Source organism: Salmo salar, chromosome ssa22 (assembly GCF_905237065.1).
Source record: "Salmo salar chromosome ssa22, Ssal_v3.1, whole genome shotgun sequence".
NCBI classification, from domain to species: domain Eukaryota; kingdom Metazoa; phylum Chordata; class Actinopteri; order Salmoniformes; family Salmonidae; genus Salmo; species Salmo salar.
The window spans coordinates 28882200-28895724 of NC_059463.1; the positions used below are offsets into that span (position 1 = coordinate 28882200).

Below are 13525 nucleotides of genomic sequence, written 5' to 3' on the forward strand. Positions count from 1 at the left end.
AGGGGACTAGAGAACAGGGGACTAGGGGACTAAAGAACAGGGGACTAGGGGACTAGAGAACAGGGGACTAGGGGACTAAAGAACAGGGGACTAGGGGACTAAAGAACAGGGGACTAGGGGACTAAAGAACAGGGGACTAGGGGACTAGAGAACAGGGGACTAGGGGACTAAAGAACAGGGGACTAGGGGACTAAAGAACAGGGGACTAGGGGACTAGAGAACAGGGGACTAGGGGACTAGAGAACAGGGGACTAGGGGACTAGAGAACAGGGGACTAGGGGACTAAAGAACAGGGGGCTAGGGGACTAAAGAACAGGGGACTAGGGGACTAAAGAACAGGGGACTAGGGGACTAAAGAACAGGGGACTAGGGGACTAAAGAACAGGGGACTAGGGGACTAAAGAACAGGGGACTAGGGGACTAGAGAACAGGGGACTAGGGGACTAGAGAACAGGGGACTAGGGGACTAAAGAACAGGGGACTAGGGGACTAAAGAACAGGGGACTAGGGGACTAGAGAACAGGGGGCTAGGGGACTAGTGAACAGGGGACTAGGGGACTAAAGAACAGGGGACTAGGGGACTAGAGAACAGGGGGCTAGGGGACTAGAGAACAGGGGACTAGGGGACTAGAGAACAGGGGACTAGGGGACTAAAGAACAGGGGACTAGGGGACTAAAGAACAGGGGACTAGGGGACTAGAGAACAGGGGCTAGGGGACTAGAGAACAGGGGACTAGGGGACTAGAGAACAGGGGACTAGGGGACTAGAGAACAGGGGACTAGGGGACTAGAGAACAGGGGGCTAGGGGACTAGAGAACAGGGGACTAGGGGACTAGAGAACAGGGGGCTAGGGGACTAGAGAACAGGGGACTAGGGGACTAGAGAACAGGGGACTAGGGGACTAGAGAACAGGGGACTAGGGGACTAAAGAACAGGAACAGGGGGCTAGGGGACTAAAGAACAGGGGACTAGGGGACTAGAGAACAGGGGACTAGGGGACTAGAGAACAGGGGACTAGGGGACTAGAGAACAGGGGACTAGGGGACTAAAGAACAGGGGACTAGGGGACTAGAGAACAGGGGACTAGGGGACTAAAGAACAGGGGACTAGGGGACTAAAGAACAGGGGACTAGGGGACTAGAGAACAGGGGACTGGGGGACTAGAGAACAGGGGACTAGGGGACTAGAGAACAGGGGACTAGGGGACTAAAGAACAGGGGGCTAGGGGACTAAAGAACAGGGGACTAGGGGACTAGAGCACAGGGGGTTGGGGTTCTGAGATGTTGAGGTTGGATTGAGTGTTTAAGTCTGTGGGGATGTCTTAAAAGGAAACACACTAGAATGACTGATGGCCAAGTGCTTATGATATATCAGCAGCAAGCAATAGGACGACCACCAACTGCTTTTATTTCTAGAATGCATCATGGGGATAGTTGTGATAGAGGGATTGTGAGGGGTCAGTGAGGGTGAATGTGACGCAACAAAGAACTGACTTGATCTGGTCATTGGGTGAAATTTGAGAAAGTAGTGAATGCTGACAAAGCACATTCCAGCATGTCAGTTTTTGTACAGGGCACCAAAAAGAGGATGACTGAGGGAGTATAACTAAAGAATTAACAGAATTAACAGAAGAGGTGGTTTAAGTGTTCACATACACTACCGGTCAAAAGTTTTAGAACACCTACTCATTCAAGGGTTTTTCTTTCTTTTTATTATTTTCAACATTGTAGAATAATAGTGAAGACATCAAAACTATGAAATAACACATATGGAATCATTTAGTAACCAAAAAAGTGATAAACAAATCAAAATATATTTTGTATTTTACATTCTTCTTCATTCTTTGCCTTGATGACAGCTTTGCACACTCTTGGCATTCTCTCAACCAGCTTCACCTGGAATGCTTTTCCAACAGTCTTGAAGGAATTCCCACATATGATGAGCACTTGTTGGTTGCTTTTCCTTCACTCTGCGGTGCAACTCATCCCAAACCATCTCAATTTGGTTGAGGTTGGGGGATTGTGGAGGCCAGGTCATCTGATGCAGCACTCCATCACTCTCCTTCTTGATAAAATAGTCTTTACACAGCCTGGAGGTGTGCTGGGTCATTGTCCTGTTGAAAACAAATGATAGTCCCACTAAGCGCAAACCAGATGGGATGGAGTATCGCTGCAGAATACACTGGTAGCCATGCTGGTTAAGTGTGCCTTGAATTCTACATAAATCACAGACAGTGTCACCAGCAAAGCCCCCCCACACCATAACACCTCCTCCTCCATGCTTCACGGTGGGAAATACACATGCAGAGATCATCCGTTCACCCGCAACGCATCTCACAAAGACACGGCAGTTGGAACCAAAAATCTCACATTTGGACTCCAGACCAAAGGACAAATTTCCACTGGTCTAATGTCCACTGCTCGTGTTTGTTGGCCCAAGCAAGTCTTCTTATTGGTGTCCTTTAGTAGTTCTTTCTTTGCAGCAATTCGACCATGAAGGCCTGATTCACACAGACTCCTCTGAACAGCTGATGTTGAGATGTGTCTGTTACTTGAACTCTGTGAAGCATTTATTTGGGCTGCAATTTCTGAGGCTGATAACTCTAATGAACTTATCCTCTGCAGCAGAGGTAACTCTGCGTCTTCCATTCCTGTGGCGGTCCTCATGAGAGCCAGTTTCATCATAGTGCTTGATGGTTTTTGCAACTGCACTTGAAGAAACTTTCAAAGTTCTGTTAAAATAATGATGGACTATCGTTTCTTTTTGCTTATTTGAGCTGTTCTTGCCATAATATGAACTTGGTCTTTTACCAATAGGGCTATCTTCTGTACACCCCCTTACCTTGTCACAACACAGCTGATTGGCTCAAACGCATTAAGAAATTCCACAAATTAACTTTTAAGAAGGCACACCTGTTAATTGAAATGCATTCCAGGTGACTACCTCATGAAGCTGGTTGAGAGAATGCCAAGAGTGTGCAAAGCTGTCATCAAGGCAAAGGGTGGCTATTTGAAGAATCTCAAATATAAAATATATTTGGAGTTATTTAACAATTTTTGGGTTACTACATGATTCCATATGTGTTATTTCATAGTTGTGATGTCTTCACTATTATTCTACAATGTAGAAAATAGTACAAATAAAGAAAAACCCTTAAATGAGTAGGTGTTCTAAAACATTTTGACCGGCACTGTAAATCAGCCTAAATCGGTGTTAACTGATAGTTTCATAGTAGAATAACAAATACATCATAACATATACATCCCTTGTGGGATTATTCAGAGTGGTTTGTTCCGTGCTGCACATATTCCAATAGAGAGAGTGGGGGTCTAACAGCTGATAGGTGCTTATGACACTGACTGCCTTCTGAAACATACAGTCATAAAGACAGAAGCCCTCAGCTCTGTACACATCATTAAATGTGAAATAAGCACATAAACCAATGCTCAGTTTGATTGCATGTCTTTATGTGTATTTTGTATTTTATTAGGATCCCCATTAGTTGTTTGCAAAAGCAGCCGCTACTCTTCCTGGGGTCCACACAAAACATAAAACATGACATAATACAGAACATCAGTAGACAAGAACAGAACTACATCAATTAAAATCAAATAAAAATGGCACACGTAGTCTACATATCGATATATACACACAAACTATCTATGTCAAATAGGGGAGAGGCGTTGTTCCTTGAGGAGTTGCTGCATCTGTTTTTTGAAACCAGGTTTGCTGTTCATTTCAGTAATATGAGATGGAACGGAGTTCCATGCAATAATGGCTCTACTATATGCTTTTTTGAATTTGTTCTGGATCTGGGGACTGTGAAAAGACCCCTAGTGACATGTCTGGTGGGAGAAGTGTGTGTGTCAGAGCTGTGTGTAAGTTGACTATGCAAACAATTTGGGATTTTCAACACATTAATGTTTCTTATAAAAAGAAGAAACATGAATTTGTTGAAAATCTCAAATATTGTACTATAACCACATACAACTGTTGTCTCTACATTATTTTCTCTGTATATGATCCTCTCTCCTTGCTGCTGTGTGTATTAGAACACAAACTCACCTGTAAACATATACGGTCAAATCTGAGGCTGTTTTAAGGCCTGATTATACAACTCCTCCCCCTCCCCTACACAGATGGGAGCGTTTTATCACCAGTAAGATGTGGTAAGACCTGTTTTCCTGTCATAGACTGCATTGAGTATTACAATTTCACTGTAGCAGGCTTAGGCAATTTGCTTCAAAATGTGCACTTCGTGTATTCAACATTATTGTTATGAAGTATTAAATGTTTTTGTAGTGCTTCACAATGGGTATAGAAAGTACAGGCCAGGGTACATTGGACCAGCTTGAGTGATGGGTATATCCCCTAAACATACAGTAAAAGTCTCTTTGCTCAGGGGAAACACAGTGTCACTTTTAAGCCAGACACAAGTCTGACACACAATCCTGGCTAAAAATGTTGACACATGCCAATGAATAAAGCACTAAATACTTTTCGGGAAAGGACGGTGGAAACATAAACAGGGGAGCGTCTGAAACGCCATAACAGCTGCATCTATCTACCCTCTCTAATCCCCTCTCCTGGACCCCATGTTCTCACATTCTGTAGTACACACTCAAATCAAATCCAACAGGTGTAGACTTACTTAACTGAGAAATGATAATAAAAAGAAAAATAGTACCACAGGAATAAAATACACAAGAATGAATCAATATACAGAGAGTACTAGTACCAGATCGATGTGCAGAGGTACGAGTGACTAGGCATCAGGATAGATAATAATAGCAAATGAGTGTAAAAGTGTGTGTGTTTGTGTTGGCGGTATGCGTGTGTGTGTGTGTTATGTGTGTGTGTGCATATCTAGTGTACAGTATGTGAATGTGTATGGATTTTTTGTGTGAGTGTCAGTGTAGTGTGTGTGTGAATGTGTATATATAGTGCGTGTGCATAGAGTCAGTGTAAGATAGGGTCAGTGCAGATAATCAGGGTAACCACTTAATGAACTATTTAGCAGTCTTGTGGCTTGGGGGTAGAAGCTGTCTCAGAGCCTGTTGGTCCGAGAGCCGATGCTCCGGTATTGTTTGCCGGACAGTAGCAGAGTGAACAGTCTATGGCTTGGGTGGCTGGAGTCTTTGCCAATTTTTCGGCCTTCCTCTGACACCGCCTGATATAGAGGTCCTGGATGGCAGGGAGCTCAACCCCAGTGATGTACTGGGCTGTCCGCACCACCCTCTGTAGCGCTTTGTGGTCGAGAGTTTGCGGTCAGGTGTCACTGTCGTCAACCCTGTGTGTGTGGGTGTGAGTGTCGTCTGTCTGTCCGTCTGTGCCTGCATGTAGCAGCGTAGAATAGTGTACTGCGTGTGGTGTGTATGTGTGTGTTCAACTTCCAACTCCACTGGACCCTTGGCCACCTGTTTGGCCTTCACTCCCTTTATGCATCATCATCAGTACAGTCAGTGTGTGTGAGAAAGTCCTGATCTCCATCTGCTCTACCAGTCCAGTGCTCAGTAATCTGAGAGGGGAAAGGCTGTGAGCTCAGAGCACAATGGACGTTCTCTAATAATGAAACAATAGTCTGCTCACAGTATACACAGTATACACAGTATATATACAGCCAAGGATCTGTTACTGCAGCACTACTACATTTCAGAAGCACAGTTAGAGACAATATTACATAATACTTTCCACACGTTTCTAATGTTATACCCCAGCCAGCATACATTGTCTTTCCTGCTATAAAGAGTAAGATATTTTGATATAAATATTCAAAATAAAGTACCGGCAGCACTCTCACTGAATTGTGTTTTCTGTCAGTCTACACTGGCTAAGCCATGGATTAAACTTCATCATCTGCTAAACCAGATACAATTAAAGACTGAAGCTGAACCAAACCAAAATATCTGGATTGATTCATATAAACTCAGAAGCAAACCTACCACACTGCCAGTCTGCCACCAGTATTGTACTGTATAGGGCCACATGGGGTGATTATGAAATTGCAATTCATTCCAAGCAGCCACCAGCCATACAGGACAGGCTGTCAGAGCTCAGCCCAGCTCTCTATGCTGCAAGACCGACGTCACATGCCTCTTTATTGTGCTGCATTGGCTATCGTTACCACTGCAGCACCACAAAGCTGGACACCTTCTCTCTCTCTCTCTCTCTCTCTCTCTCTCTCTCTCTCTCTCTCGCTCAATCAATCAATTTCAATGTCAATGTCAGTCCCTAAGATAGATCCTGCTTCCTTTTCCTTTTTTCCTCCTCTTCTTCATACATGTTGATGTCTCTCTATCTCTTTCTCTCTTTCTGGTGTACTTCCTGTGTCCCCTTCTCTTCTGCATTTCCCTCGTCCTCCCTCTCCTCTCCCACCCCCTCTCTCCTCCATTGTGTTGCCTGTCGGCTGTACAGTAGATTTGGCTGCTAGACCAGTTCTCTCTGGTTCCTCTGCCTTTGTCACCTCATAGATTAAACATCAAAGCCGCATCCTGCTCAGAGAGAAAAGGATCATATTTTCATATCCAATTTTCATAACGCTTCTTAACCCATTCCAAACATCATGTACTCCTATTTTCTAACTCTTCAGTTCTACCCTAAAGATCTCTATTTCCTCCTTCCTTCTAATCTCTTTCTAGACCTCTGCTCTATCCCCTCTTTCTGACTCCCTGTCCGTCTCCCCTCTCTGTTGTCAACTCTGTTCAGTTGGAATTGATTGTTGAATTTCATTGATCCCCAAGACCTAAACACTGAAGGTCAGGACAGAGCTTCAAAACCAAAGCTTTCCTCCATCGAGAGAGAGAAGAGGAGAGAGAGAGAGAGAGAGAGAGAGAGAGAGAGAGAGAGAGAGAGAGAGAGACGGGGGGGGGTTACAATCTGAAATAGTGAAAGTAGAGTGGGAGAGAAGTGAGAGAGAGGCAATTCCTTTTCTCTGTAAGTCTGTCTCTTTGGAGAACATAACAGTTGCTGAGTGTGTTCTGTGTTATGCTATATGTGGACCTCTGTCATCGGCAATTACTGCCTGGGGTTTAGGGAGGCATCCCTGACACGTCCCAGTAGCCCTCTCACTCCCTCCCTCGCTGCTGCCAAGCCCCAGCTCTCTTTGTAGCTATGTAGCTGGCTACAGTACACACACCCTCCCTTGGTGACACTCTGGCCACTCGCATTCCTTACTCCTCCTTGAGCAGCAGTAGTCTAGTTGCAGCTGTCAGTGTTTCCTCACACCTCTGGGTCTATTTTAGATAATCCCATTCTCACCACTCGATAATCATCACAGGCTCAGTTCAGTAATTAGCAATTTACAGCAGAGGAACCACCAGAACATTCTCCTCTGTAAAGACAGACTAGAGGTGACCTGAACATTATAGTACTATATAGGGTCTGGAATATTCTAGAATGCTTAAAGAATGATTACTGCTGACCTACTGTTTGTACACTCAGTGTAGTTCTCACATTGACAGCAAACCACAGAGAGTGTGTGCTCCTCACTTGCTGTATTTTGTGCTATTTTGTGTTGAACAAGGATAGTTATAAAGTCACCACAGTCCCTGGTTCGAATCCAGGCTGTATCACATCCGGCCGTGATTGGGAGTCCCATAGGGCGGCGCACAATTGTCCCAGCGTCGTTCAGGTTTGGCCGGGGTAGGCCGCCATTGTAAATAAGAATTTGTTCTTAACTGACTTGCCTTGTTAAATAAAGGTTAAATGACATTTTTTTTATAAAACCCACCCCTGTGCAGACAGAGATGCATAATGGATCTACTGAACTGCTGAAGAGTGCTCCAGCCAGTCAGCCAGCCAGTCAATCAGCCAGCCAGTCAGTCAGCCACAGGGACAGGCAGGTACAGAGCAGGGACAGCACAGAGCTCATATGACAGCCTAAAGCCATCTGCTGAGAGATGTCCAGTCAACACTATGGCTAGAGTTTACTCCACTGACCTCACTGGGTCTCAAACAGGCCTGTGGATGATAGATACTGTACTAAACAGGAAAACAGGACACAACCGTAGCGTGAAAATAAAACAGCCAGGGTGTGTGTGGTGTCCCATGGCCATGCTAAGGCTGCTATTGGGGTGAGTGAATTATCATCTGCTAAAGATTGGGTATACCTTTTTTTTCCTGATATACGCAGATATCAGATAAGCATGGCGCTCAGAAGTGTGTGAATAATAATACCCATGTGGATTATGATGTGACATATCATGCCATGTCCTCTTCTCTCCATGTTCTTTTCTCAGAGTCAGGCAGAGGCCCACTATAAGGGGAGCCGCCACGCTCGGAGGGTAAAAGGCATTGAGACCTCCAAGACTCGCCCCCAGGAGGGTGACAAGCTGGCCACTCTCCCCACCGCCGCCCTCTCTCCACCAGGCCCCTCAACATCCAGCCCAGGCCCCGACCCTAGCAAACAGGGTAAGCACCACCTGTGCTCCACACTGTACACACACACACATGCTGAACCCACACAAAGATATAACCTAAACACACACACACACACATGCTGAACCCACACAAAGATATAACCTAAACACACACATGCTGAACTCACACAAAGATATAACCTAAACACACACATGCTGAACCCACACAGAGGTATAACCTAAACACACACATGCTGAACAAACACAGAGATATAACCTACACACAAACATGCTGAACCCACACAGAGATATACTGTAACCTAAACACACACACATGCTGAACCCACACAGAGATATAACCTAAACACACACACATGCTGAACCCACACAGAGATATAACCTAAACACACACATGCTGAACGCACACAGAGATATACTGTAACCTAAACACACACACACATGCTGAACCCACACAGAGATATAACCTAAACATACACAAATCACTGCATTTAATCATGGCAAGGCAACTGGAAACATGACCGAATACAAAGAGTGTAGTTATTCCCTCCGCAAGGCAATCAAACAAGCAAAGTGTCAGTATAGAGACAATGTAGACTCGCAATTCAATGGCTCAAACACGAGACATATGTGGCAAGGTCTAAAGTCAATCATGGATTACAAAAACAAAACCAGCCCTACCGCGGACATCAACGTCTTGCTCCCAGACAAATGAAACAAATTCTTTGTGTGCTTTGAGGACAATACAGTGCCACGACACGGCCATCTACCAAAGACTGTGGGCTCTCCTCCGTGGCCTCCGTGAGTAAAACATTTAAAGGTGTTCACCCTCGCAAGGCTGCCGGCCCAGACGGCATCCCTAGCCGCGTCCTCAGAGCATGCGCAGACCAGCTGGCTGGAGTGTTTACGGACATATTCAATCAATCCCTATCCCAGTCTGCTGTCCCCACTTTCTTCAAGATGTCTACCATTGTTCCTGTTCCCAAGAAAGCGAAGGTAACTGAGCTAAATGACTATCACCCCGTAGCACTCACTTCTGTCATCATCAAGTGCTTTGAGAGACTAGTCGAGGATCATATCACTTCCACCCTACCTGATACCCTAGACCCACTCCAATTTGCTTACCGGGCCAACAGGTCCTCTGACGATGCAATCGCCATCACACTGCAAACTTCCCTATCTCATCTGGACAAGAGGAATACCTATGTAAGAATGCTGTTCATTGACTACAGTTCAGCATTCAACACCATAGTACCCTCCAAACTCGTCATTAAGCTTGAGACCCTAGGTATCGACCCCGCCCTGTGCAACTGGGTCCTGGACTTTCTGACTGGCCGCCCCCAGGTGGTGAGGGTAGGAAACATCATCTCCATCCCGCTGATCCTCAACACTGGGGCCCCACAAGGGTGCGTTCTCAGCCCTCTCCTGTACTCCCTGTCCACCCATGACTGCGTGGCCATGCACGCCTCCAACTCAATCATCAAGTTTGCAGATGACACTACAGTGGTAGGCTTGATTACCAACAACGACAAGACAGCCTACAGGGAGGAAGTGAGGGCCCTCGGAGTGTGGTGTCAGGAAAATAAACTCTCACTCAACGTCAACAAAACAAAGGAGATGATTGTGGACTTCAGGAAACAGCAGAGGGAGCACCCCCCTATCCACATCGACGGGACAGTAGTGGAGAAGGTGAAAAGTTTTAAGTTCCTTGGCGTACACATCACGGACAAACTGAAATGGTCCACCCACACAGACAGTGTGGTGAAGAAGGCACAACAGCGCCTCTTCAACCTCAGGAGGCTGAAGAAATTTGGCTTGTCACCTAAAACCCTCACAAACTTTTACAGATGCACAATCGAGAGCATCCTGTCGGGCTGTATCACCGCCTGGTACGGCAACTCCACTGCCCTCAATCGCAAGGCTCTCCAGAGGGTAGTGCGGTTTGCACAAGGCATCACCGGGGGGCAAACTACCTGCCGCTCCAAGAGACAAACAGCACCTGATGTCACAGGAAGGCCAGAAAGATCATCAAGGACAACAACCACCCGAGCCACTGCCTGTTCACCCCGCTATCATCCAGAAGGCGATGTCAGTACAGGTGCATCAAAGCTGGGACCGAGAGACTGAAAAACAGCTTGTATCGGAAGGCCATCAGACTGTTAAACAGCCATCACTAACATAGAGAGGCTGCTGCCAACATACAGACTCAAATCACTGGCCACTTTAATAAATGGATATAATAAAGGTCTCTTTAAATAATGTCACTTTAATAATGTTTACATATCCTACAATTCTCATCTCCTATGTATATAGTGTATTTTATACCATCTATTGCATCTTGCCTATGCTGTACGGCCATCGAGCATCCATATATTTATATGTACATATTCTTATTCCATCCTCTTACATTGTGTGTATAAGGTAGTTGTTGTGAATTTGTTAGATTACTTGTTAGATATTACTGCACTGTCGGAACTAGAAGCACAAGCATTTCGCTACACTGTATTAACATCTGCTAACCATGTGTATGTGACCAATAAAATTAGATTTGATTTGATTTGACATGCTGAACCCACAGAGAGATATAACCTAAACACACACACGTGCTGAACCCACACAGAGATATAATCTAAAAACACACACATGCTGAACCCACACAGAGATATAACCTAAACACACACACACATGCTGAACCCACACAGAGATATAACCTAAACACACACACATGCTGAACCCACACAGAGATATAACCTAAACACACACACACATGCTGAACCCACACAGAGATATAACCTAAACACACACATGCTGAACCCACACAGAGATATAACCTAAACACACACACACGTTTCAGTCTGTGTGTGAAGTTCAGCTGTTTAGTCAGAGATCAGGGGTGAAACAGAACAGTCGTACAGAGGGATGTCTGCTAAGAGACGCCTCTGTCAGCACTGACAAGAATGAGCTTCCCAGGTATCCGTCACTGGGATTGGCCAGCAGGAGAGGAGGGTGGTGGGGAGGGAGGGCTGTCATCAGATTAGGGGGGGGGAACGTAGGTAACACATAGAGCTTCCCCTGACACATACTGTCACACAGGAAAGATTGGGAGAGAAACAACTGGCAGATTTGATTGTGTCTGTGGTTAAATACTATGTAGTATGAGGATGCTGCTATGAGGATTTTCTATAAAGGCTCTACTGGCTCCCAAAAGTTGTATTTTGTTTATCTCTTGGTTCAATTGGCAGACCAGATGACCCTGTGCTACATACAGTGGTTAACCTACAGTAACATTAAGATTAATGTGCTGTTCTACTGACCCTCCTTCCACCCTCTCCAACCTGAATAACCTGACATGACCCAGGTATTCCCCCTACCCTGACTCACTCCAGATGGGGGAGACAGATGTGTGGCCCTCTGGGGCAGAGTTTTGACCCTGTAGGTTCAGACATAGTACTGTACTAGTGCCGCATCATCATCATCATCATCATCATCATAATATTATCTGGTGTGCTCTACACGTAAGTGATAATGCCCGAGAATCCGGTGTTTGTGGACAAAGTCAAGTTTTTTAACCAATCAGCATTCAGGATTAGAACCACCCGTTGTATAAAATATGGTAGAAAACGTTCTATTTCCTATCTGTTCTCTTCACAGATGACGTCGAGTCCCGCCCACATTCAAACGGCTCAGACATGACACCCAGCCCCATCCCCATGTCGGTCCCAGGCACCCCCCTGCTCCCTGTGTGTCCATCCTTGCCCCCTTTGAGTACACCTATGCCCACCACCTCCATCCCCTCCCCGGCCCTTTGTGCCCCCCAGGTGGACACCACCATGGCGGGCCCCCCTGACACCCTGTCCCCGGCCCCCAGCCTCTCTTCAGGGGAGTCTGAGGACAAGGCCAAGAAGCTGCTCTACTGCTCACTGTGCAAAGTGGCCGTCAACTCCCTCTCTCAGCTAGAGGCGCACAACAAAGGTAAGGCCCCTTCCAAAGACAGAACTGATAACGCAATGTGTAATAAAGTCTATTGTCATTAAGCATTCCGGCCTAGATAGATATTGCCTTCTCAGCAGCCTCAAAATTAGCCGCACAAAGTGATGCTTGAGCTTTTACAAACACAACATTTTATGTGTTCTCCTTCACACCCTGATCTCTGATATTGACTCATAGGATACCACTATCACACACAAGGGACAAAACTACACACAGTGGCATAATTGATTAAATATATTTTCTTCCACTCAAGGTTTATGAATACACTGCAAACCACGGCTAAGGCATCGCGGTTGAATAATTTCACAAGGCCAAATATTGCAATACTAAGCCAGGGCTTCTGATGCACACACATAATACACACACAGAACCTAAGTCACACACTCTCAGGGAAGAAGAGTAAACAATGAATATTTCAGTGTGTTCAAGGCTAGATTAACCAGCTCAACTCAAATGACAGAAGAACAGCTTGGCTGTTATCCACCACATAGAGAGACAGGACAATACTTCCACGTGTCTGGTTTATTTTAACAGATATAACAATCAGATTATTTTCTTTTAGTTACAATATGACATTTTAGTAGATGCCGTTATGCAGAGTGACTTACATTAGCGAATGCATACATTTTCATTTGTACTGGGCCCGATGGGAATCGAACCCACAACCCTGGCGTTGTAAGTGGCATGCGCTGGCAACTGAGCCACATGGGACTAGTAGTTATGTTTCCTAAAGCCATCCCTCCAAAACATACACACCTGGAGGTAATTACATATACATAGTTAATGACATCCATGATTACAAACTGACAGGTTACCAGAATACGGCTGTTATTTTTAATGATTCACAGTGCATAAAATATTATGCATACAGTGAGGGAAAAAAGTATTTGATCCCCTGCTGATTTTGTACATTTGCCCACTGACAAAGAAATTATCAGTCTATAATTTTAATGGTAGGTTTATTGTGAGAGACAGAATAACAAAAAATCCAGAAAAACGCATGTCAAAAATGTTATAAAATGATTTGCATTTTAATGAGGGAAATAAGTATTTGACCCCTCTGCAAAACAGACGGCAAACCGTTGTTGGCAATCACAGAGGTCAGACGTTTCTTGTAGTTGGCCACCAGGTTTGCACACATCTCAGGAGGGATTTTGTA

At 45.2% G+C, this 13525-nt stretch overlaps 1 protein-coding gene across 1 annotated transcript in view; it reads left to right on the top strand.

The window, feature by feature from the left end:
- The window catches only part of LOC106583234 (zinc finger protein 385A), a 59621-nt gene that overhangs the window by 38214 nt on the left and 7882 nt on the right, over positions 1 to 13525 (top strand). The window contains 2 exon segments of the mRNA XM_014167172.2: positions 8239 to 8410; positions 12028 to 12348. Coding sequence (XP_014022647.2) covers positions 8239 to 8410; positions 12028 to 12348 — 493 coding nt within the window.